Source organism: Struthio camelus, chromosome 16, assembly GCF_040807025.1.
Source record: "Struthio camelus isolate bStrCam1 chromosome 16, bStrCam1.hap1, whole genome shotgun sequence".
Lineage (NCBI taxonomy): Eukaryota > Metazoa > Chordata > Aves > Struthioniformes > Struthionidae > Struthio > Struthio camelus.
The window spans coordinates 462,585-487,783 of NC_090957.1; the positions used below are offsets into that span (position 1 = coordinate 462,585).

Genomic DNA, 25,199 nt, shown 5'->3' on the forward strand with positions numbered 1-25,199 from the left:
TCCGCCGCCCTGGGTGCGGACGTGGTCGACTCAAGGGCGCGCGACGCATGCGCCGTCGGCGTCGCCGCGCGGCGCGTGCGCAGTGCGGCCCCGGGGAGGTGAGTGGGGTCCTTCCCTCTGCGTCCCCCTCACCCCCCCCGCCCATCTCCGCTTCCTGCGTGCGTGGGCTCGGAGGGGGCGGGGTTTCCGGGAGCGCGGGCGCCGTCGGGCCTGATAAGGCGAAGCGGGGGGCCCCGCCGGGACCGGGATGAGCAACGGCAGCCGACCGGGCCTGCGGCGTCCATGACAGGTGAGGAGCCGGCACCGCTTTCCCCCTCCCGCCGCGCGCAATGGACCCGCCCGCCCCCCGCTGGGCGCCGCGGGGACCGCACCATCCGCGCCCCCCGGGAGGGGCGAGGGGGCGGAGCACCCCCGCGCTGCGGAGTGGACCCGCTCGGCCCCTGAGGGGCGCCGCGGGGACCAAACCACCCGCGCCTCCCGTGGGGGGGGGCGGGGCGCGGACCCCCTCGGCCCGGAATGGACCCACCCGCCTCCGGGAGTTGGGGGAGAGGGATGCTGCGGGGAGCGAACCACCCGCCGTTGGGGGGGGGGGTGACGGGAGGTCTGTGGGCCTGAATTGGGGGGTGGGGAGGCTTCCCCACTGGGCTGGATTTGGGGGGGAGGACTTGCAGGTTGGGGGGGGCCTGTCTGGGGGGCTCTGCCGTGGGGGAGGCTAGATTGGGGGGGAATTGCCGGCTTGGGGGGGCTTGGCCGTGGGGATTTGCTTTTGGGGAGGGGGCTGACCGGCTGGAGGGTTTGTCTGGGGACTCTGCTTGGGGGGGGGGAAGCCTTGAAGGCTGGGGGGGCTTTGCCACGGAGGTTGGCTTTGGGGGGGAGTCTTGGGGGTTGTTGGGGGTGATTTTGGGGTCTCGGGCGTGGGCTGCAGGCCTGGGGGAGGCTCCTTTCAGATGGGCTGGGTTTGGGGAGGGTCTTGTTTTAGGGGCAACTGGTTTGGGGGGGTCTTTGTAGGCTGGGGGGGCTGCTGGGGGCCTCTGTCATACGGGACTGGGTTGGGGGGCTCCTTGCAGGCTCAGGGGGGTTGTTGTGGGGCTCAGCCGTGGGGGAGACTGGGTTTGGGAGGGGGTTTTGTAGCCTGGGGGGGTGTCCCTGCTATGGGGGGGGCCTGGATTGGGGGAGCTGCGGCTGGGGGGCTGCACCGGGGCGTCAGACTCCCTCCCCATCCGGGGAGGAGCGGTGCTGTCCGACCCTCCTCTTCCCGGTGCTGGTACCCTCCGTCTCCTCTGGCAGGAGGCCCCTTCCCATCCCCGAGGGGCTGGCGGCTGTGCCCGGGGCCGCTTCCCTCTAGGCGCTCCCGGAGCAGGAACACGTGAGGGGTTTGTCTCCGTTTAAATGCGGTATCAGCCCCTGCTTGGAGCAGCAGTGCTCCTGGAGCAGGGTCTGGCGGTGCCTGACCCCCCTCGCCCTGCTATGAAACCGCCTTTGCCTTTCCTTTTGTGCCACTGGAGGAAGATGTACGTGCTGCAGTTATTTCTCCCAATTGCTCTGTGCTTTGCCCCTCAAGGACGGGGCTCGGACAGTGCCGTTTCGGTAGGGGGACGCTGCGTTTCTCGGGCCGTCTGGCACCCTGACGCTGGAGAAGCGTCCTTTCTGTTGCTCCATGCTTCTTTGAAAGCTTTTGCCCCTCGCCATTCATCCACAGGACAGGATGCGTGCTGTGGCAGTTAGAGATGCAAATCTTTAAAGCTCATCTTTGGCTTTGTTTTCAATTGGTGTAAAGTGCTGTTAAACACTTAAACACACCCAACTATGCAAGTTCTGTATTTTTATCTCTGTGCTCTGGTGTATGCCTGGAAACCTCTCTTGTGGCTTCTATCTTGTGATCAGAATCCCTCGATTGCAAATATGGTTTTGTGTCAGTGGAGGAAAGCCATATAATAAACTGTGGCCTTTGCTAAAAATACCTAAGTATAATGGTCAGGGCTTTGAAAACACACTTATGTGCTGGCTTGCAAGCGGGTTCAGATGTATGAACAGGCGTTCGACAGCCTCCGCTCGTTCCGGCTTCTCATTTGTGCTGGGGGCAGCAGGTGCCTCCAGTCCCATCAGCAGGGTTGTATTGGGAATCGCAGCTCATGAGGTGCTCGTGGGGGTGGCGAGGGTGCTGAAATGGGACTTTCCTGGGGTTTAGGAGAGGCAGAGTAAACAGTGAAGTTTTACACTTCGGGCTGTTGGAAATTCCTGACCCATGATTCTTTCACTATCATAATTATCTTAAAGTATAAGAAAACAGTGACTTTTTTTAAAAATCAGCTGTGCTTTTCATATTATATTAGAGTCGTTGAGGGAGGCCTCTTCTCTTTAGTGCTGAATATTCTTGGTTTAAGCCTCAAATTTGTCTTAGAGGAGCTCATGGCCAGCTTTGTGCCACAAGCCACGTCTCTGGGTTCAGGAGGCTCAGCTTGGCCAGATGCAGTAACTGCATAAAAATATAATCAAGGGTCAGTTATAAGCAATTAGGGGCCTTAACTATCCTGCTTGAATTAAAAGTAATAGTAGCAAGCTGAATGTGTAACCAGAGCTTTTCAAGTACAGAAAGGACAGACACAGTAGGCTGCGGAGACCTGGATGGGATTTGTGGTTTTCCACAGCAATAGAGGTAAAAGAGCAATGTTGGGTGCATACTGCTGCTTAGTGGAAATTCTGCAGATGCTTCTCTCTCAGCCCTCCTTCTGAATTTTCGGCCAATACATTGGCTGCCTGGGATGCGTAGTCAGTCAAAAGAGGGCATAGAAATGACACTTGGATTCTGCTCCATGCTGAGGGGAGCAGGTCTGGTGATGAGCCCTGGTGAGAGGAAACCAGGACATCTCATCTTGTTTTTTCTCTCCGTCGCGAGCTTGCTGCATAACCCTGAGTCGAGCATCTTTATTTTCTCATTTTGCAAGTGGGTATGAACTCCACCTTGTGGGGAGCGTGTGGCTGGCTGCCTGGCTCTGCCCAGCTCCCTGAGACCCTTTTGAAAGCGCACAGTGGTTATTGCATTTAATAGACCACCACCTGGGGACTGTACGAGAAACTAAAAACTCAGACAAAGAGTTTAACAGGGGAAAAATAACTGTAAAATATGAATGAGACAGTTTCTTCTGCGTTTGGGACAGAGAATGCATTCAAGGTCAAATCTCTGCATTTCTCAGAAACGGGCAAGTGCTACCTGCGGGCATCTATCAGCAGGACAGCAACCCCAACGCTGCGGGGGGAGCGAGGCCTCTGTCCCTCCTGCTCGCGACGTAATCGGGAAATAAGCTTTAGACAAGTGTGCAGGGACTTGCGGTAACTCCAGCAGATCTGAAATAATGGGTTTAGCTGCGTGATCCTCTTGCAGGCGCTTCAGTCCTCGTTCTGCCCTTCCCACTTGAAGAAGGCAGAGCTGCGGCCGCTTCGTGTCTCAGCTGGGGGGTCGGTGGAGGGGACGGGTTATTTTTCCTGTAGAGCCGCGTGTTTGAGGCGGTGGGAGGGTGCGAGACGGAGATGGCACCGCTTCACTGATGGTAGCGGTTACGCTGCACCGTGCTCTGGCCAAGACCGTGACCCACGGCAAACGCTGGAACGCAGGAGCTGTCGGCGCCGATCAGCCCTTGGTTCATCGACTCTAATGTTCGGCCCCCGCCACGGTGGAGCAGGCGGCTGGTGGGGGCTCATCTGCCATCCAGGTCAGCTCCTCGCCTCTGACGTCGAGCAGGAGGAGAGAGAAGCCCTGATTCTTTCTGGTTTTGGGGGCTGCATCGCGTGTCCGAAGCGTGCGCGGGGAAGATCAGGTAGGGAGCCTCTGCGTCCTCGCGGCGGACTGTGAATTCCCCAACTCTGGGATGGCCGGAAAGCTCTGGGTCCCAGCACCTGGCCCTCGAGTCTTCCAGTTGTTGGGAAAATGCCAGATCTGGGCTGTGAATCTGCACGTCTGGGAATGTTCGGATTTGGAGGTAAAGTGATACTCAGAGCTTGCTGGAAACAATGTATTTGCCTCACTCTGCTTAATTCAAAGGCTCAGCCTACAGCAGTCTCCGCTTGCCACCAGCTCAGCCTACTCGGGTGCGATGGGAGCGTATTTATCTGATAGGCATCAGTGTTGAAAGAGGCAGTCAGTATTTAAGTTCCTGAAAAGCTGGCTTGGAAACACACTAGCCCTGTAATGTGGCCAGTAAGAAATGACACATCCTCTGACTTGTCCCGGGCTGGATATTTTGCACATCAGTAATAAAGGTTAGGCAGGCTGTTGCAATGTGTGTCACTTCCTGGCCGTGTTTACCTGGGTTAGATGTTTTTAACTGACTGCTCGGTGGCCTGAACGGGTGGCTGGGAATACGTTCGGCTGGACTTGGATGTGTGTCCTCAATGCAGTGGACAGCACAAAGCATTAACTGACACCTGTCTGCGTGTCTTGGACAATGTAAATATAATAGCATCCTCGCTTGGTAGGGCAGGATCTTCCCCTTGAAGAAGGGAAGCTAAGGGATGGACTGGGCTGGGACTTGTGCTGCAAAGCTGGAAGTCCGTTCCCAGGTCATACAGCCGTTGCCCTCGGTCTTGGGAGCATGGTGGATGGCAGGTTCAAGACTAATGGGAGCTCTGGTTCTCCCTGTGAGGTGCTTGATCTAGGCCACATTTCGCCTTTCTGAAATAATACCCTGTGTGTTTAGCACCAAAATGTTTGCACGGACGATTGGATTGAGAGTTCTCCGCTAGTAAACAGCGTCCCGCTAGAGCGTGCGGTCCCTCTCTTCTGCAGCCAGAAATCCCTGGACATTTGTGGCATTTAAAATTTGCCTTTTCAGCACCAAGCACAGAATGGACCGTGTTGAAATGTAGAGGATCGCTACAGAGAGCAGATGTGGTGGCTGCATCTCACTGCGCTTTGTTGTCTCTGCTCGCAGGTTTGAGCCTTGCCCCAGGCTCGTCAGCATTGACCTGTTGCATCGGCTCCATCCTGCTGCCACGGACGGTCCTGTGCTTGTGCCTCGCGGATGGTGCAGTCTTGACTGTCAGGTCACTCACTTCTCACTAGAGCTGGAGACAGGACATCTCTTTGGTCTTATTTCTCTGACTGGGCCATTCTGTCCTGTTCCAACCAAGCTTTGCAGGGGCTGGACAGTGAGCAGGGACAGGCTTGCGGTGAGGACAGTTGATCTGTCCCATGTGCTAGGTACGCAGGCAACTTTGGAAGCTGGTTGCAAAGCTCAGCACGCCTTTATTTCTTTGTTTTTAGTGTTGGGTGCTGCCACGTGTCCTGTGTAAAGAAAGGGTTTACCTCCAGAATCAAGCATGGTGGTGGTGTGTGTGGTTTTTTTTTTTTTTGTTTTTTTCCCCTGGGATCCAGTGTTCTCTCTCTCAGTCCTGGCTTGAAACACATGAGCTCTTAACTGCAGCATGGAGATTCTTTATCTTCACTTGAGGTTTGCTATTGAATCTCCCGGACTCTTGCACGTGGCCACACACAGTCCTGAAATCCACTTGGCAAAGTCCCTCCTCTGCAGATGGAGGTTTCCCTAAATGACACGCGCAGTGCAATGGAGCAGATGTGGGAGTGGGAGCTGGGTGGCTCGCAAGCTCCTGTGCTGTCCTTTGTCCTCCACTTCGCTCTAACTGGCATGTGCCCTGGTGATTCCTGCAGTGATTTAAGATGTTTGTGCTCTCCTGCTCCATGCCTGTGCTGGAGGTCAGCCCTCACCTAGAGCTCTAGGGAGAAACAAATGCTCAAGCCCCCATTGCTGCTCTCCAGACCGCTGGTTTAAATTGCTGATGGACACAGATTTGTGCCAAGAGGGCTGTGTGCTGGAGCAGCCGCGATGTGTGTGCATGGTCTTCTGCAGAACTGTACCTGCAGAGAGGTGGTAATAACAGCTGTGGGGTCAATCATATCCAACTTCAGGCTTTCACTTTAAACTCCTTAGCTTCGTCGAAGAGGGCATAAGTAATAACCAAGTAATAACCGGGACCTGGCTCTCCCTGCCCCTTCCTTCTGCAACAGTTAACGGGCACTTGAGGACACTTGCTCGGCGCATCCCTTCAGCTGGTGCAGCTGTGGGATGGATTTGAGCAGGGGCTTGTTGCTTTCAGCGATGTCTTTGTCTCCCAAACCTAGTCGTGATGACTGAATTCTGCTTCGTGATGGGGAGAAGGGCTACCCCACCCCGTTCTCCTTTGAAGCTGTCATTAATGATTGTGTTGAATGTCATTGCTTGGTGATGCTCAGGGAAGCCATCAGTCACGGTATGTTAAAGTAGTTAATGCAACTTTTATTTCTCCAAGGAGTTAAAAAGCAAATCTACCCAGTGCTGCTCGTTTTTCCTTCTTTTACAAGTTAGTTTCAGTGTGTACTTCTAGCATGGAAAGAATTCCAAATTTTAGCACTGAGCTGCCTGCAAATTTCAGATTAAGGGGACTTGGTGCCTGTGCTTGTGCTTTGACTGACCCATTTCATGGGAGCTGTGTCTTAGAGCTGCCTGTCACATCAAGTGCACAGAAATCGAGTGTGTTGAGGTATTTGCATCTCCGAAGTACCTGCAAGAAGTAGATTTCTTACAGTGCATCTTGGACAGCTGCTTAAACCAGGAGACGTTGGTTCCTTGGCGTGCAGGTTGGGAGCGTGATCCCTTCTGTCTTGCTCTAAGGACGCGTGCTTCTGTCACGCTGTGTGCACGCAGATCTGCCCAGCAGGGCTTGTAGGGATTGCTGTAATAGGTAAAAAGAAGCCCAGAGTTAGCTGCATGGTGCCTTTTGCAAAGTAATTCCAGTAAATTAAATAGGTGTTGAAGAGTATGAAGGAGCCACCAGCCTGGAGGTAGATCAAAGCGGGGGGAGCGGTACGTTCTGTATAGTAGCTATAGATATGCTCTGTTTTCCAGAGCAGTGAGTCACGGGTGACCAGGCACCCTCTGTACCAGGCGTCTCGCGACTCAGGTGAATATAAGGCTCTTGTGTACTAGAGAGCCTGGAAGCTGAAAGCAAACAGCTCTGCATCACGGCCGTCGCGCTGTCAGCCAGGCACACGTGGGTTTTGTTTTTTTCCCCCCCTCTTGTTGCAAACCTCCTTTTCTCGTGTTGATGTTGCAGCTGCTTGGCCAACGGACGCGCGCAACGCTGCAGCGGTGCAGGATGTGGCGGCCGTGGCGGAGCGAGCGGCGTTTGGGCTGGCTGGGCGCAGTTCCTCGCCTTGTGGGATAGCTGGGCTCTAGCTCCTGCCGCCAAGCCAAGGTTCGGAGCCTTGCTAGCCACCTCCAGCTTTGTGCGTGCTTGTGTGCGTTTGTGTGTCTCAGCTTGTTTTTCTCCAGCCGCCTTTGTTCTTGTGCGCCCTGGTGTCCTAGAAGGCCAAAGAATTGGTAAATAGGTGCATTTTATTGCCTTTGTGGAGAATAAAATAAACTCCTGTTTGCACTGCACAAGGAACAGTAGGAGAGGTTGCCCGGAGAGGGTTGTTGGATATTGGACAATCCATTGGAATCACTTCTGCTTTATTAAACCTCTTGTTCTACTAACTGCCAAGCCGCAGGAAGGAAGAGCTGAATCCATCCATAAACACACGCTCCTGACAGCCTGTCTGGTGCCTGTAGAGAGGAGCAGGGTTGTTTCCCAGGGCCCCCGAGAACAGCCACCTTGCAGGGATCTGCTCTGGGCATTGGTGAAACGTCAAGAGCTCTCCTCCGCCTTGAACCGGGAATGCCTGTGCATGTCACCTGATGAGACCTTTGCATGTCTGAGAGCCAGAGGACACATCCCAGGTGCTTTGGGACACCACGGGGGGGACAGGTCCACCTCTCGGAAAGGAGGTGATCCTGGCTTCAAAGATCTCCTGACGGAGCTGGCACTTGGCCGGTTCATTTGCTTCTGCAGCCACGTTGTTATGGTCAGCATGAGAGCTGCCCATAACTTGGCCATTTTCACCCAAAACCCCACTGGACTGGGGTGCATATCCCACTGTCATGAACTTCTCCTCTGCCTCTCTTCTGCAGCGCATCCTGACGTGTGTAAACAGCTTTCATGCGCGCTTAGCTGAGTCACCCGGCTGGTCAACAGAGCGCTCCGCTACCCTGCACCAATCTGAGCCCATCAGCTGCGGTGAGGACCAGCCTCGGGGCTGGCTTCACCCCAGCGGACGGGGTGAAAGGAAGCGTTTTGGACTCACGACTCTCTAGAGGAGAGGGTGGCGGTGGCAGCGGCCCTGGCTGCCGGAGAGCGTGCCCAGCCGGACAGCCTCTGCTGTGCGAGGACTTTGTACAGCTGCTCTGTATTTTTGGTGCCTTCCTGAAGGAGAGACCTCTTTTTGTAGGACAAAACATTACTGCTTTGTGCTTGATAGTTTTTTTTTTTTTTTAATGGTCCTGTAGATGAAGTGAGCATATTGACTTTGCAGGCCATTAGCTAGGATATCGTGTCACAGAGGAGAAATTTAATTCCTCATCGTCTAGAAGCAACCGGGCTTTAGGCAGCAATGGCTGGAAAAGTTCTCTGACCTCAGTCTACGCCATCGGAGCAGGTCATTGTTGAAGGCATTTTTCAGCCTCAACTGCTGAGTTTATTTCCATGGAGACTGAGTTTCTTACCAGAGCCTGCAGGCAGTTCAGTGATTTATCTAGAGCAATTTTTTTGCAAGGCAGAAGTTGCCTGTAAATGCTACTGGAATTCAGGGCATATTATATGGGTTCAGCACCTCGCACAAGATCTGCGAGGTGGTACGCTTGTCTAGAGCTGGAACGGCGAGCAGAGGTGGGAGGAGGAGAGGGTTAATCACCTGCGCTTTACTGAATTGGGAGCTGCAGCTCTGAGACGGAGACTTTTGCTAAAGGTTCCCTGCTCGGTTTTAACACTGGAAGCCGTTTCACTTGTGACGGACGCGTTTTCGCTGGTTGCTTGGCCAGGGCTGTCCTGGACTGTTAAATTCGGAGTGTCTTTCTGTTCTTCGGGGGTGTTTGACGCGTGGTGGCCTGGCTCAGGTGGGATAACTTGAGATGCGTGCTGTTAGCCTTTGGATGGTTTCCAGGAGATTGGAGACGGGCTTCACACTGCAGAATGAGCTGACGCTGTTGTGACCCTAAAAAACTGCAAACGCAGGAGACTACCTGTCAAATCGCTCCCTTGGGGGGCTGTTTTTAGTAACCTTTAATGCGATTTTAAAGCCTGTCTTGTGATCTTGTTTGTGGTGTGTCCGTTAGCAATAGATCTGGTCCAGATCCGCAAGTCCTTGCGGGACGCTGGATGCAGTCGGTCTCGCCCTCCGCCTCTTCAGGACAGCACGGAAATTGGTTCCAGCCCCTTTTTCTGGGCCGCCTCTTCCAGAAAACGTGTCATCAGCCTGGCTTGCACGTGAAGACGGGGAGCGATACCTCTCATTGAAAACATCTTGTGCCGCTCTGGCCTTTTCCATGCTTCTCTTTTGCAGCGGCGTTCTTGCTCTGTTTCCTTTTTAATTACATAGGCGAGTGGTTTGCCAGAGCTTCTGCGCGCTCTGGGAGCGCGTCTCTCCGGGGTTCAGCTCGGCCGGCTGTTTGAGAGCTGGAGAAACGGTAGCTCATTCCCATCTGGAAATCAATAGTCCAGTCCTGGCTGCGTGGCTTGCTGCTGTCGCGGTCTCCTGGCTCAGGGTTTTAGCCCTTTTGGGTTTTTTTTCAAAGCTTGGCAAAGGCTGGCAGTTGTTTGGCTGCTTCCTCCCCGTTTCCAAACGCCGCAGGGTGCAGGCTGGCGGGTGCCCGAGAAGGGAGAGACGCTCGGTGTTTCGCGCTCGGTGCGGCTGCCCGGCGAGGGCAGAGGGTTACAAAACCCCCACGTGAATTTTGGATGCTCGAGGCCCCGCTTGTGCCACCGCGCCGGGTGTCCCGTGGGGTTAGACTCGCCCACGGGATCGGGCCGCCAGAAACCGCGGAGCGCAAACGCTGTCTGCGGGCTCGCTACGTGTACGAGCACCGGCGTAGGCGCTGGGCTTGGACGCTGAGGCTTGTTTAACGGCTGGGGATAAACGGTGACCGGTTTTAGATTGCAAACTCCTTGGGGATTTGGAGCTCCCGAGTGGCTGGGGAGCCTGGCTGGCGGGCCCTGCCGGATTTGGGTGCTGGGGTTAGGACGCGCTCGGCGCTCTGGCCCTCCTCGTTCGGTGGCGGCTGCCCTGGCGGATGTTTGTCCCGTGTTGAAATGCGTGGCCTGGAATATCAACACAAATCCACCTTCATCCCTGCCCTGTGCTCGTACTTGGCTCGGTCGTGATGGGGGTGTGGGCTGCTGTGAGGTTGGCAGAAACGCGCTGGGGGGATAGATTGGGTTTCAGCGATATTAAAAAAAGCTATCGGATGCCTTACAAGCTTCTGAAAGTACAATGGTGTTCTCCTGCCTTGGTGTGGTGTTTTGTTTTGTTCCCCCCTCCCCCTTTGCCACAGGTACAACTAGGGCCAGGTGTGATCGTGTAATTTTTTGCATTCCCCAAAGGAAGATAACTCAGCAGTGCAAGAACGGTTGAGCTTTCTACCTGTGATTTGGACACAGTCATGATGGTTTAAATGCAAGATCCAGACTGGTTAGGGGTTATGTTATGACCTTGCAGTGTTTCTGCATTGCCGTCTTCAGAAAGGTTTTGGTCTGCACCTGGTGAACTGTAGTAAAGATCTTATTGCTGTAGCAAAGCTCTTGCCTCCTCTTGCTCTGGGCGCTCTCTCTGAGCATCCCTGAGCGCAGAAGATGATGCAGCCTGGTGTAAGGGCTGCTTTCCTCAAGCAGCCCCTATGGGATGGAGCAAAAGCCTGCAACCTTTCAGGGGCTTGGCTGTCCCGAGATCCTTGTGCGATCTTGGAGCACGCTGGAAATATCACTGCCGATAACGTATTTTGATAATCTTGCAGAATTTAACACTTGCTGTTGGGCCGGAGCTGTTGCTTGCTCTGCTCTGCCGCAAACCCGTGGCAGGGCACCTTTCTGTGCCTGGGTTTAGGGGGAGGTGAGGCGGCGCTGATTGCGTCGAATGACGCAAACACCCTTGGGTGGAAGAGCCGTGGGATGGGTGCTGTCAGGAGGCGTTTTACGGGGGACAGCCCGAGTTCTCCAGCGCTCTCACTGCTGATTTAGGAGGGAGCACTTGGCTTGAGCTCTGCTCTTGACTTGGACAGAACAGTGTTAACCAGCTTCCTAGGGCTTTGATCTCCCTGTTCATTAAAATGGGTTTGGGTTGTTCTTTCCTTTGTAAAATACTTATCTGGATGTTTTGTCTGTGCACATCTTTTAAGTTTGGTATGAACTCAAAGTGGACCTGCTGCATTACTTGCTGTACGTGCATCTTCTCCCCAGGTGTGTGGGGCTGGTCCTTGATGGGCTGAAAAGAGCTGGAAAGAGAGAAAGTTCTCTCTCTTTCAGTGCAAGAACTTCAGGGCTGCCTATTGCACTTGTGTTTTTTTTCTATGGGATGTAAGCTAGTGTTGTCTCCCTGTGGCATCCTCAGCAGCAGCCTTCCCTGTGCCTTACTTCTCCAGCGTGTTAATTTGTTAGGAAATAGTAACACTGGGAAATGTGGTGGGACTGAAGCAGGAGCGGGACGCCCCCGAACAGCGGCTCGCGTGGCTGAGGAGCGCCGTTTCGGTCGCCCTGCTGAGACCTGCCGAAGCGCTGGGCTGCTCCTGGCCGTTTGGGGAGTGGGCTCTGGGGTCCCGGGACCGCTTTGGAAACGAGCGGCTCTGCGCGCTGACGGGTCCCTTCTCTTGCCCGCGTGGGCTCTGCCCCGATCGCCTGGCTGCCTCTGTGCAGCCGATCCCTCCCCTGCCTTCGCCGCGCCGCGTCCTCACCTCCTGCGAACGCCACTCGCGCGCGGCAGGAGGAGGCGGCGGACGTGCGCCACCGGCGACGGACTCCCGCGGCGCGTGAGTCTCTGGGGTAAGCGGCCGCCGCTCCTCTCCCTGCGTTTCCGTGCAGGGAAAAGCCTCGCTCCCATAGGAGGGAGAGGCTCTGCGTGCCTCCCGAGGGCTTCCTCCGCCCTGCCGTGCTTCTCGGGGATCTCCCCAGCCCGCCAGGAGAGGGGACGCTGTTGTTGAACCTTTAGCACTGTTACGTCTGTGAGCAAAACCCGGTTGCAACACCCGGCTTTGTTTGCTGAATTTTGTGTGCCGTTGCTTAGCGGGCAGCGGCAGTTTGGTGTGAACTTGTCCGCTGCCAGCAGCGGAGCCCCCCGTCCCCGGGTTCTGTCCGCCGTTACGCGCTGGCAGTAGCCGTAAGTTGAAATCCTCTTCCCCAAGTGAGCTGGGCTCTCCGTGCCTGGGATGTGCAGAGGGAGTTGCGGATGCTGTACTCGCCCAGGGCCGAGTTGCTCGTTTTCTGTTTGTGTATCTTAATTGTAAACAAAGCACTCCTTGCCGTTGCGCTGCGTTTGGTAACGCTCTGCCGGGGGAAAGCCAGCAGCGAGAGCGCCGGGTCCGAATTCGGAGCCAGGAATGGGGAACCTCAGGGTTTGCATCCGTCGTTCTCCCAGGCTTAGTTCAGCCATAAGCAAATTGCTTAGCGGTTTTTGCTGTCAAAGGGCTTTAAGTGCATCAGAGACTCTCCTGTTGTCTTTGGCTTCTGGGGTTTTTATTTATTTTATTCCCTGTATACAATGATGCAAATAACACTTGCCTTGGAGCAACGTACTTTGATTCCCAAGCACTTGCAATTGCCAGAGCTGTATTTCGTGTGCGCGCAGCCCCCCGGGCTGTGCGGCAGTGCCCAACACTTACGTTTTGGTTTGGTTTTACTCGGGAATCCGAGCTAGCTGCTTTGCTGTGGCAGGACCTCGTTTGCAATAGGCTCGAAGCGGGTCCTTCCCCTTCTGACCTTACGCGTTAGTTGTGATGCTCGTGCGTGGTCTCCTCAGGTGTCAGGGAAGCTGATGGGAAGACGCTTTCCGAAATGGACCGTGCGTGAATGACCCAGCCTGTTGGACTGATGAACGGGAGGAGCAGGAGCAAGGGAGGAGACTTCCCCTTCTGCCCCCTGCTCTGCCCGCTCTCACGCGCCAGAACGAAGGGGGCGAAGCTTTGTAACGCGTCGCCAGCGACTTCTCAGGGGAAAGTGTCAGGGTTTGAGGGTACTCGAGCCGATTTGGAGAGCTGGCAAGGGGAGAAGGTCTGGGAGGCCAGGGAATTCTTGGCGAGCCGTGCAGCTCTTTCACTGAATGGGCTGGAGCTTTGGGCTGGAGCAGCCGCAGCAACAGTTGCTCCCGCTCGCGGTTCCCGGGAGCCTGAGCAAACAGCCAGGCCGTGACATTTCACCCGTTGCTTCCCTTCCTCTCCCCGCCTCCCCCCGAATAAGTCCCCTTTGGAAACATCCTCGCCCCCAGTGGCAGCAGCACGGCGGAGAGGAGCAACGACTGGCGAAGCGGGATGTGCAGCCTTGTGTGAGGAGGGAGCTTTAAAGGTGAGACTTAAGGCAGGGAAATAGTTTGGAGACAGCGAGTTGCAGGTGAAACAACTGAGCAGGTTTTAAATTAGTTGGGAGGTCTGGGAGTTGCGGATGCTGGGTCGGATCCAACGCAGTTGCGCTAAGCTACTACGGAGGGATCCGTGTCCTAGCTCGGGCTCGGCAGGAGAGCGCTGTGCCCGCGGAAGCGTTGTCTGGTGCTTGTGGCCTGTTCGCGTCTAGTCTCCCGTTCCTGCTCGAACGCTGTGGGTTTGGCTGTGTCGTTCCCATTCTCCTCTTGCTCGGTCTCCTGTCTTCGGCTCCCGCTTGGCTCGTGAAGGCAAGCGTGGATGTTGCCAGAAAGGCTGAAATCCTGTGCGCGGATGAACCTAGCTAGTGGGCAGAGCGTTCCCGGAGCGGTCGTCCCCGGAACGAGAGGAGCTGTAAGTTTTTGTCCCGATGTTCCCCGCTCCGCTGCTATTGCGTGTCGTGCTGTATTAGAGCCAGCGGCAGGTGCAGGGGAGTGGGTCGGGGAGGCTGGCAGGACCGAGCCCAAGGTGACTTTGGGAAACCTGGAGGAGGTGGCACTGTGCTAGATATCCGGGTGTCCAGCGAATTAAGATGCCAGAAGGTCTGTGGGCCTGCGGTGCTGCTGGTGTTTACCTTCCCACGCCGTTTCTTGGCTACGCACCGTGCGTTTTGTCCTTGTGTCAACTCAGGAAGCGCCCTTTAACGGGTTTGAGCAGGATCGTCGAGTCTCAGCGCAGCCCCGCTGCTCCGTTTTCCCACCCTCTCTGCAGCTTTGCAGAAAGCCACAAGGTGAAAGTCGGGCTGCCCCGAGATAGGGCGCTCCGCGTCTCGCAGCCAGCGGCCGCGCGCCTGCCCGGGAGCTGTGCTGCGGGCAGCTGCTGAACGAGACGGGGCGGTGGGCCCTCCTCAGCCCGTTTTAGGAGATGGCTTCCTGCTTAGGAAGTTTGCCGCAGGCTTTAACGCGCATTCTTGGGGAGATAATCCCTTCCGGCCGCGGTCTTGTACGCGGGGGCCGCCGCAGCCAGGACGGGGGCACGTTCCCTGTCCTCAGCTCCCTTTGGCCAACCACGTCCTGGCCGCGCCGCGCGCAGAGTCCGTTTTCCCTTGCCCCTCTCTGTGGCCCTGCTTGCGGGCTGGCTCTGCCCCCAGGAGTTAATCCTGTCAGGTGAGTCCGATTAATTTTTCTCTAGCTGTTTGTTTTGTAAGGGATCTCGCCTGTGGTGTGCATGTGTTTTCCCCACCAGCGTCTTTGATCTGAGCATGTGCAACTGGTGCTTCGTATCTCGCAAGGCTTGTTATCATTTGTGATGGTAGCGCATAGTGTTGTGGTGAGATAAGGGTGAAAGGGACATTTAAAATAGAGGTGAAAGCATCTAGGTGGTTCTGAGCAGATAGCCAGAGTCCAGGGGCTCCACATCCATCCTTTCATCTCCAGGTGCATTTGTAGACGTGCTGCCTGGTTATTTTTGACTTGTGTTTATGGAAACCAGCTCTGCTGCAGTGGGGGAGTTTTTAATCGTCGTGTGGGGGTGGCTTCGTGCCGAAGCTGGCCACCTCCCCTTGCCAGCGTGAAAGCCGCTGCTTTGCTGCGGGCTCATGCAGATTACTCGACACAAACGTGTGCAGACTTGGTGCGTACCTGCGTGTCCAGGTGAGGCCCTGCATAAGTCCTCCCACCTGTGCTGTCGCTGCAGAAGATCTCTTGGGCAGGAGAGCATCTCTCGGGATACATCCCTGCCGTGCAAGAAGAGCAGGGGGGAGAGGGGGGTCTGGCAGTGCCGGCATGAATCTAGGCATCCCGCGCTCTCCTACCATCCGGTGAAGCTGTTCTTGGCACAGAGCTGATTGGAAAGCGCTTACCGAGTTTGAAGCAGCAGCTCCATCTTGCCACTGAATGGATGGAAGGGCAGGCAGAAGCTGGTGAAACCCTGGAGGAGCTTTGCTGGCTGCACCTGCGCTGCTGTCAGACCTTGCAAGCGCTTCTCTTCTCCCACAGGTTGCGTCTTCTTGCACCACTCCTCCTGCAGCTGGTAGCACTAGCCAGTTCCCAGGTCCTGCCGCGGAAAGGAGGCAAGAACCTGTGGCACCATCATGAACGAAGTCTCGGTCATCAAGGAGGGCTGGCTGCACAAGAGAGGTAAGGATAAATCCCCCAGTTTATAAGAGCTAGGACGCTGCTTCCCTGAGGCCTGGCCAGCTTACCAGCGAACTGGGAAGCCAGCTTTGCCTCGGTGGTGGCACCCCTCCAAGCCCAGGTCACCGCGGGGAATCCTGTACTGCAGCTGCTACTGGAAAAGGAGAGCTCCGGTTTCAAGTTACCGGTGATTTAACCTTTCACAAGCGCAAGTGCAGGGGGCTCCCCTCTCCCCCAGGCGAATCCATCCCTTCCCTCCCCCAAATAGGGCATGGGGAAGGCAACTCAAACAGGTTCGGATGCCATGGATAGACAGGAAAGGGGCAGCCTGCGGCACCACATGGCTTCCCTTCCAGGCTTTGTGAGCTGGCTCATGTGCCAGAGCCTCGCTGCGTGGTATCCAGGGCCTGATCCAAAGCCTGGGAAGCCTTTCCTTTGGCTGAAGTGGTGTTTGGAGAAAGCTTTCATCTGCTCCTGGCTCAGCCTGGCAGCTCAGTACAAGCAGCATCTCTGCTGTGTTGGGTGTTTGGCAAGGTCTGGTCCATGCCGTGAGCAAATATTCCAGCAGCGTTGTTTTTTGCCTTAGGTGTGGGAACCCAAAAGACAATCTCCAAGTGTTTCTGCAAACCTTCTAGCCTGCCCAGAAGTGTGGCTTGTAACACAGCCTGCAAAGCAGTGGCTGGTGAGACAGCAAAAGCAGCAGCCACGTTTCGCGCGAGCTGTGGCACGCTGCCCTGCATCCCTGATGAGACCCCCAGATAGACCTTTTATTTTTAGTGTTCACAGAATATTGGGAGCGCCGAGGCATTGTAGCAGCTGCGTGCGTGTGGGATTTTATTTTTAGAAATGTTGAAGGTGGCTCTATTTTTCCTTTCCTTGCTGAGGGGGTTTTGCAGAAGGAGCTGGCAGGGGGAGCAGGTCTAAAAGCTGTCTTCCTCCAGCTGGCTTTCTCCAGCCTGCTTCCCCAGCAGCTTAGCCAGATAGACCCATGTCCATGTTCTCCATGCCCCAGGGGGCTAGCAGATTCCTCCTTCCTCAGACAAATATAGCTAGCAGCAGGAGGGGGAGGCGAGGGGGTGAAGCTAGGCCTCTGCCCAATGCTATTTCTGTACCTGCAGCGCTGTGTTGAGTTGTCAGCAGCCTTGCCTTGCTGCAGCACTCTACGGAGGTCGGTTTGGGATGACTTTGGAGCTTTCAGAGAAGGTCTGAGGCAGTGCAAAGCTGTGCTCTGTCCCTTATTGCAAGTCCACAGCTACTAAGGAAAGGGACCCAGAGTGTGAATCCTGGGATCTGCCCTTCTTGAGGCTAAGTTAACACTTAAGCCTGCCTTTGCTTCCTTTTCATGCCTTTCTTAAATAACAGTAGTTATCTGCTTTATGGGGAGTTTCACAGGCTGGAAATAGCAGAAGGATTTCCATTATTTCCAAATAGCATAAAGGAAAATGGTCACCTAATTCCCCATCAGGGGTCTCACAGCAATGGCACCACCTGTACACTCGTGGGGAGGGTGCTTGTACAGTGCCCAAAGTCCCCTGCAACACCCCCCTCCCTCCCTCTGCCAGCTCCTCAGGGGTGGATGCCTGGTGGGCTGCAGGACTTGGAGAACACGTGGGCTCTTTTTTAAATGTTTTTTCAAGTCGTTCAGAGAGAATCCAGGCTCGCTGGATTGCATCTGAGCAGTGCTGGGCGTGAGCAAGGGGGAGAACATGTGGCCATGGTTGTCCCTGAATCAGCCCGTGGCTGAGTGGCAAAGGCAGAGAGAGTAGAGCAGCAGTTCTCACCTTTCTGGAGCAATGCCTCTGTCCACCGGCAATGGGAAGCGTTTCAGTGCGGCCAGCGTACTGGCTGGGGCAGGCGGTCACCTCGGCCCACCTCTCCTCTCTTGCAGGAGAATACATTAAAACGTGGCGCCCCAGGTATTTTCTGCTGAAAAGCGATGGTTCCTTCATCGGCTACAAGGAGAGGCCTGAGACGTCTGATCACAGCTTGCCACCACTGAACAACTTCTCGGTAGCAGGTATGTCGGCCCATCCGGTGCAGCCGTGTTCAGCGCTCTCAATGCATGTGAACGAGCAGTGACAAGCCAGCATTGAACAGAGACTTCTGAAAGTTCAGAAGGGTTGGCTGGGTGGTGTTTTCAGCCCTGATGTCCTTAGGGGACCTGCTCCCTGGGGTTGGGGTGAGGGCATGGTTTCTTTGGCCCTAAACCAACCCCTTCCCTCTTTACCCTCCCAGAGTGCCAGCTGATGAAGACTGAGCGGCCCCGGCCCAACACTTTTGTCATCCGATGCTTGCAGTGGACAACAGTCATCGAAAGGACCTTTCATGTGGACTCTCCTGAAGAGCGGTAGGCACGGCTCTGCCTGTGGGTGGGTAGGAAGCAGAGCTCCTTTCCCGCATGATTGTGAGCCTCAGGCTCCCATGCTTCTGCAGTGAGGCTCCCTCTCCCCCTACCCATGCAGGGAGTAGTTGGAATGGCTCCTTCCTTTGGGAACAAGGTGTCCTTGCCCTGGGAAGAAGGCATTGTGTGCCACCTAGCTTTTTCCTTTCTTTTTTTTTTAAAAAGAGAGAACGGTTTCTATTGTTAATTACAAAATCCATGGAAGCGACAAGTAGCGTATTGTGTTGGCTGTAGCCCAGGGAGGGCTCGAGGCCCTGAAAGCTGTTGACTGTGAATCCATCTACCTGCTGCAGAAGGTTGAAGGGAGAGTGCAGTTTTCCTTGTAGTGGCGTGATCCTCGGCACCTCCCTATCCCGTGCCCTCCCTGAGCTAATGTCTGAGCTACAACAAGCAAAGTGCAGCAGTGCCTTACTGAGTCTGTTTTCTCCTTAGAGAAGAGTGGATGCGAGCCATTCAGACTGTAGCAAACAGCTTAAAGAATCAGGAGCCGGAAGTAGACACGATGGATTATAAGTGTGGTTCCCCTAATGACAGCACGGGAGCTGAAGAGATGGAAGTGGCTGTGAGCAAAACACGTGCAAAAGCAGTAAGGCACCCAGAGCATGGTCCTTTTTGGGGGAGGGGTGGTGGGATGCCTAGAGTGGGTGCTTTGCCCCTGAGCCAGCCTGGAAAAATGAACAAACCTGCACCTTGGGGTTCCTGAAGTACAGCTGTACAGAGGCCCCAGGGAGGCCTTGTCTGGAACAACCCTGCTAATCAAGGGCCCTCGTGCAAGGAAGGTGAGCTGAAATTCCACAGGCTGGAGGGTGGAAAGCGTGGGTGGGTGACGTCATCTGCAGCAGTCCTCCTTTACACTCCTGCTGTCCTGAATATGCTCTTGGCACAAAGTCTTCTCCTGCTGTAGCCAGCTGTGGAGTAGGTTGTCACATTGTTGGCACAGGAGCAAGCGAGAACCTGTGCGATTACTCCATACTGGCAGGTGATAGATTGTGACTGAATGACAAGGGAGAGACGACTACTGCGCGGTGCTGATGTGCGTCTCCAGCACCAAGGGGCTGAGGTGCCACTTCCGTTCGCTTTTGGTCTGGGCCTGGTGCTGTCTTTCCAATGGGACAAACCTCAGCCCAATGGTGCTCATTTCTAACTCTGTTACTGTGATAATTGGGGGTGAAATAGATCTAAGTTTTCAACTGAGCAGCTTGTGAGAGCTTTCCTGTCTCAGATCCCATTTGCCCACACTGTGAACTCTCATCTCCATCTTGTCTTTCTCCACAGACTATGAATGATTTTGATTACCTGAAGCTCCTGGGAAAAGGCACTTTTGGCAAAGTCATCTTAGTGCGGGAAAAGGCCACTGGTCGCTATTACGCGATGAAGATCCTACGGAAAGAGGTCATCATTGCGAAAGTATGTATCGAGCAAAGGCTGGGGGTGGGGGAGAGCTTGGAGTTGGTGGGGCTTAGGGGATCGCTTTCAAAACATGTTTCCTAAGATGCCAAATGATTGCCAGCTCATAATTGGTTATAAAAGTCAGGGGATTCCAAGAACTAGTCTTATTTCAAAACTGCAAGCATGTGTTGTAATGTACAGTTAGGTAACACTGCATGTTCTGTTTGTGTATGGCTCTCTTTCCCTTTTGTGTTTTCTTTCATTCGCTCACCTTTATCTGGGGGGCGTTGCCATGTAGTTAACTTGGGCTCCTATCCAAGTCTTTTGCAGTCCCCTTAACTGTTCAGAAAGGCAAAGCTAAGGCCTGCGTTTGGAGGTTTGATGCTGGGCTAGCAGTGGGGATTCAGTGCCCTTCCGCAGCAAGGACAGATGCATTCTCCTACAGCTGATCCAGTTGACTCGGAAAGAATTTCAGAGCTTCGCAGCACAGAGGGCTGCAGGGCATGCCGCAGGCGCGAGGTGGGGGACAAAGATGGGGGCAGAGTTTCTCTGTGCAAAGGTTGGTCCCTTGGCTAGGCTAAGCCTAGGGCTGCTCACCAGCGCTAGCTGTGCCGTGGAGACATTCCCTTTGTGTTACATACACACGGCAGCGATTCAAACTGCTTGGGCAGATACCAGGGCTTTAACGCTTTACCCAGTTGTGGATGGTGTTCTCATCCCAGTACTGATTTCTTCTGCTCGTCACTGGAATATTTAGCAGCTGATATATCAGCTGTGTCGGTGTGAATTCTCTGATTTCCCAGAAATGGGGGATTGAATAGCTTTAAGTGGAAAGGTACAGCTCTCGGTTTCTCTTCCCTTTGTCCCTTCCCCATACAGGATGAAGTGGCGCACACGGTCACAGAGAGCAGAGTGCTACAGAACACCCGGCACCCGTTCCTGACAGTAAGTGTGGCTTGTGGCCCTGAGAGGGAGCGAGGGTCCGTGACTCAGAAATACCATCCCCAGAGCAGGGAGAGGAAGCATACCAAGATGTCTGGCATGACTTGAAAAGACCCCTTTTGATGCCACGCCGCCTTTGACAGTGTGGTTCGGCTGTGAGCAGCCCTCAGCTCTTGTTCCTCGTATGAGGCCTTTGGGATAGGATGTGTTAGGCCTCCAGCTTGCAGAAAAATCCCTGTGCTGGGCCCCTTGCTGATAGCTGTTGGAAGGTGGCCGTCTCCTGTGCGAGGTCCCTTGCACAGAGGGAGCCCTGCCCACCACTGTCGGGAGGCTCTCAGGGTGCCTCTGGGGAAGTGGCAGGAATTTAAGTGCAACTCTGGCTTTGCTATGGTCCTTCCGCCCTGGAGAGTACACAGACTTTGATTGGACCAAAGGTCCTGTTTGCTCAGTGTCCCAGGTCTGACAGTGGCTTCCAGCAGCAGATGCCTAGGAAGAGAGCAGGGCAAGTATATAGTATGCTTCCTCCGTTTATCCTCCCAGCTGCTGGCGAGCTGCCAGAGCTGCAGCCCGCATAACCACACTTTCCTCTTTACAGTACCTCTAGAAACATAAAGCCGTGCAGCCCTCTGGTGCAGTTTCTTGGAGACTTTTTCTGTTGCAGGCACTGAAATACGCCTTTCAGACAAACGATCGGCTGTGCTTCGTCATGGAATATGCCAACGGAGGAGAGGTGAGATCTTCCATGCAGCACGGTAGGAGGTTGCAAATGAGACCAGTCAGACTGGGGGGGCCAGGCTGGGGGCACCAGATCCTTCACCTGAGCTTCGAAGGATGATGTCTGCAAGCAGTGGCTGAATTTCTATTCTCAGCTCATTTGTGGCAAGTTTATTCTTGGACGTTGCTGCAAGAATGGCATTTCACTTCCACAGACCTTCCCCCCACCTCAGTGATTCCCCTGCATATTTATAGCCAACAGTCAAATCCCCTATTGGCACGTGTTTTGCAAGGTCGAACGTGCTGCTGCCCTCTAGACCATTCCCTGCCCAGCTCTGTGGTCCCCTTTCCTCCCTGCAGGCTCTCTGCTCAGAGCTCAGCTTTCCCGCACTCAATTTTGCAAACAAGGCCGTTCCTATTAAGAACGAGATGTCCAGGTGAGGAACCAGGACCCTTGGGCTCTGTGCTTACCATCACCGCCTCATGCTCCCTCTCAAGGCAGCTGAGGTGTTGGGCACCATAGCATCATGCTCGCAGGCCTGACCTGTTTGTCCAAGGTGGCGCGATTGCCCTGGCAGCAATTGCTGGCTGATGGCTAGTTTCCCTGCTGCGATGAGTTCCGCCCTGGGATCACTTCCAGCGTTATTTTTCCGCCTCATAATGTGCTTTTCTTGCTAAGGGAAATGCAGATGATGGCACAGCACTGATTGTGCCCCTGTGTTTGTGAATCTCTCTTGATTGTGCGTAAAAAGCAAAGCATTATGTTCTCCTTGAGTGTATGTGCGCCGTTCTTGCCAGCAGCAGGGGTCTGTAAATATTTTGAATGTTCAAGGCAAGGAGCTTAGGACACATATGACCGCATTATCTGCGTACTCAGAGCTGCTGAGAGTGATTAGCCCTGGTTTTGCTGTTTTAAGCACTTGCTGACAGGCTACTGTTCTGTTTTCTTTTCCTCAAGCTGTTTTTCCACCTCTCAAGAGAGCGTGTGTTCACAGAGGACCGGGCCCGTTTCTATGGTGCAGAAATAGTGTCTGCTCTGGAGTATCTGCACTCCAGGGACGTGGTGTACAGAGACATAAAGGTACCGCCAAGGCAGGAGCAGTGTTGATAAACAGCAGCTTTATCCATGTCAGCGTTGACACTTGTAATTTTCATGGGACCATGTTCTGGGGTAGAGTCATTCCCAGCTCCAGGTGGAATCAGCCCTCGGAAACCCCTGAAAATCGTGCTAACAGGCCTCAAAGGATTTCCGGCTGATGAAACACCCCACGTGACTTACGTGGGCTGCCATATTCCCCTTTTGCACATCTTGGGCAACGAGGAGCAGTCAGTCAGCTTCTCTCTTAAGTGGGGCTGGGGATGTATTTTGGATGTATTGGGGCAGGAGGGAGGGCAGAGGACCAGTCCAAAGCTCAGAGCTGGAGTTCAGCTGCATCAGAGCGCCTTGCTCTCTGAACGCGCCAAGGTGAGGTGTAACCACTGTGCCCAGCCCTGGGGATTCACTGAGACCCATGTACCCTGTGGAGTGTTTGAGGAGCATTAATTTGAACGTGTTCTCATGCTCAGAGTTCAGTGTTCGGGTCTGAGTCTCTCTGCACATCTGCCTTTCAGCTCGAAAACCTCATGCTGGATAAAGATGGCCACATCAAGATCACAGACTTTGGGCTCTGCAAGGAAGGCATCACAGATGGAGCCACCATGAAAACCTTCTGTGGCACACCAGAGTACCTGGCTCCAGAGGTATTTGGAGCCTTTTCTGTGTCTTCCTGCAGCAAGGCTTTAATCAAAACCAGAACCCTATTGTGGTGTCAAAGGAGAGATCTTGCCCATAGACCTGTCGGGCTAGATAAGTTGTGACGAAAGTGTGGTATGGAGAGCGTTGGTTTTCCTGTGCTGAGCATATGTTGCTGTTTGTCCCTGCTGCTGTTGTGGGGGGAGCCCAGGAAGCTGATAAGCATGGAGGCTGTGGGGTGGCTGGAGCATCACCCTGCTCCATGGGGTGGCAGGGACCTGAGTTCTCCAGGTGCTTCTAGTTCCAGCCTCTTTCAGGAGGACTCAGTTTTCCTGGACACTGTCAGCCTTTTCTTGAATCCAAGGTGGGAACAAATGATAGAAGAAAGCTATTTTCTGGAAGGCTATTCCAAAGGCCTGAGAGTCTAACTTTTCAGCTGGGTTTTTAAAGGACAAGCCCTGCCTTTATTAGAGTAGTAGTCATAGCATGGTGATTGTATCTAGAGAAGGGGATTTACAGAAACCCTTCCCTTGCACCACCAGCGCTTCAGCAGGTTGGCTGTTCCCGCATTCATGTTGCTGGCCGGTTCTGTTCCCTGCGGGCTCACGAGCTCCCTCCCCTCATCTTCCCCACACAGGTCCTGGAGGACAACGACTACGGACGTGCTGTGGACTGGTGGGGCCTGGGTGTTGTCATGTATGAAATGATGTGCGGTCGGCTCCCCTTCTACAACCAGGACCATGAACGCCTCTTTGAGCTGATCCTAATGGAAGAGATCCGTTTTCCCCGGACCCTGAGCCCTGAGGCCAAGTCCCTGCTGGCTGGGCTGCTCAAGAAGGATCCCAAGCAGAGGTAAGGCTCTGCCGAGCAGAGCTGGGCACGTGGGTCCCTGATGTGCTACGGGTTTACCTGCACCAGCAGAGCTCCCATCCATCCCAAGCAGACTCTTGGCCCTGATACTGTCCTCAAAGTCAGGGTGCAGTTACTTCAGTGGAAGCAATTGGGTAATGGCAACTGAGAAAAGCTAGCCCTGTTTGCGGAAATCAAGTTTGAATCATGCCCTTGGTTAACCTGAAGCTGGCAGGCAGGACTGCGGCATTGCCACCAGTAGAGACACATCTCTGTGCCCACAGGCTAGGGGGAGGTCCCAACGATGCCAAGGAAGTGATGGAGCATCGCTTCTTCGCTGCAATCAACTGGCAGGATGTGGTTCAGAAAAAGGTAAGAAGGGAAGGAATCGTGACCGCTTTAAAGGGGCTAAATGGCAGCAGCGGATGTGGTAGATGCAAGAGCAGTATGGAGCGGGGCGTGCTTCTGCCTTGCTGAAAGCTTGTGACCCTCTGGAAGTGAATTTATCCATGGTGCTGTGTGGTGAGCCTGGCATTTCTTCTTCCTCAGCTGGTCCCTCCGTTCAAGCCACAAGTGACATCTGAAATCGATACGCGGTATTTTGACGACGAGTTCACTGCACAGTCCATCACTATCACCCCACCAGATCGATGTGAGTGCTTGAGGAGGATGCCCCAACCAGGCTGAAAGCCAGGGCAGCCTCGTAGGGCAGCTGCTTGGGCGACGTTTTAGCTCAGCTGAGCTAAATCCAGAGCTGGGAACTTGCTGTGTCACCTACATCCCTTCCCCTCATGCCGACAGGCATCTCCAAAGGCGTGCGGCAAGTACAGCCCTGTGACCAAGTGGGCTCAGCCTGGGCGGTGTGGCTGTTGCACCTTTATAAAAGCTCAGGGTCCCTGGCGCTGCGTGGGCACGGCACGAGGGACCCCAGGGCGTTCACAGGCCATCCCGACTGGCATCTCTGCTGCAGCCCCGCTCATCCTCCCTCCTTAGCCTTGGAGGACACAGCCCGTGCAGCACAGAGGGAGGGGGGAAGACTTGCAAATGCACCAAAAGGCTTCAGCAGCCTCCCCCCTTGTAACGCCTCTCCCATCCCCTGCTTTTCAGATGACAACATGGGCTCACTGGAAAACGACCAGCGGACACACTTCCCCCAGTTCTCGTACTCCGCCAGCATACGAGAATAACCAGCAGTGCTTCTGTGGCGGGGACTCGGGCTCCAAGGAGGGGAGGACGTTTTGGGGTTTGGTCACGTGGATTTCTCTTCGGTGCTGTAGTCCCCTGGGACGCCGGGGCTGCGGGGACAGGACCCCCAGCAGCCCGTCCTCCGACTCGCAGGCATCGTGCCACGTTGTGAGAGCGGCAGCATCGCCTTTTGGAAGCCATACTGCTGCAAACAAAGTGCTCTTGCTACGCGGCTCCAGCAGGCACCACGCTGTGCCTCATTCCCTAGTGTAGGACTGCTTTTATTTTATTACTTTTTTAAAAAAAAAAACAAACTAGAAGTGCTCACAGCTTTTTGAACAACCACACCCCACAGCGCACCCCTCCGTGGCCTTTCTCTTGCTGGAAACGCTGCCAGCCCCCGTGCCCCGTCGGCCCCGCCGCTCCCT

The 25,199-nt window shown here is 54.7% G+C and overlaps 1 protein-coding gene across 3 annotated transcripts; it reads left to right on the top strand.

Annotated features, from left to right (window-relative positions):
* Window positions 1-42: 42 nt before the first annotated feature.
* Window positions 43-24,791, top strand: AKT2 (AKT serine/threonine kinase 2). 3 transcript variants are annotated; one of them, XM_068910282.1, is made up of 14 exons: window positions 43-289; window positions 15,422-15,562; window positions 17,448-17,576; window positions 17,795-17,906; window positions 18,393-18,546; window positions 19,236-19,367; window positions 20,229-20,294; window positions 20,953-21,021; window positions 21,964-22,086; window positions 22,617-22,745; window positions 23,375-23,589; window positions 23,871-23,958; window positions 24,136-24,238; window positions 24,694-24,791. In XM_068910282.1, the coding sequence occupies exons 2-14, from the start codon at window positions 15,517-15,519 to the stop codon at window positions 24,771-24,773; spliced, it is 1,446 nt and encodes a 481-aa protein (XP_068766383.1). In that variant the 5' UTR covers window positions 43-289; window positions 15,422-15,516; the 3' UTR covers window positions 24,774-24,791. The 3 variants fall into 3 exon arrangements, with proteins under 3 accessions (XP_068766383.1, XP_009668590.1, XP_009668591.1); XM_009670295.2 differs by lacking the exon at window positions 43-289 and adding an exon at window positions 12,779-13,413; XM_009670296.2 differs by lacking the exon at window positions 43-289 and adding an exon at window positions 14,975-15,076.
* Window positions 24,792-25,199: the final 408 nt, after the last annotated feature.

Excerpts from the sequence above, each read along its gene's own strand:
- AKT2 (XM_068910282.1), top strand. The coding sequence starts at position 15,517 with ATGAACGAAGTCTCGGTCATCAAGGAGGGCTGGCTGCACAAGAGAG. Across the intron at positions 18,547-19,235 it reads GCAAAACACGTGCAAAAGCA|ACTATGAATGATTTTGATTA; the intron begins GTAAGGCACCCA and ends CTTTCTCCACAG. Across the intron at positions 24,239-24,693 it reads TATCACCCCACCAGATCGAT|ATGACAACATGGGCTCACTG; the intron begins GTGAGTGCTTGA and ends CCTGCTTTTCAG.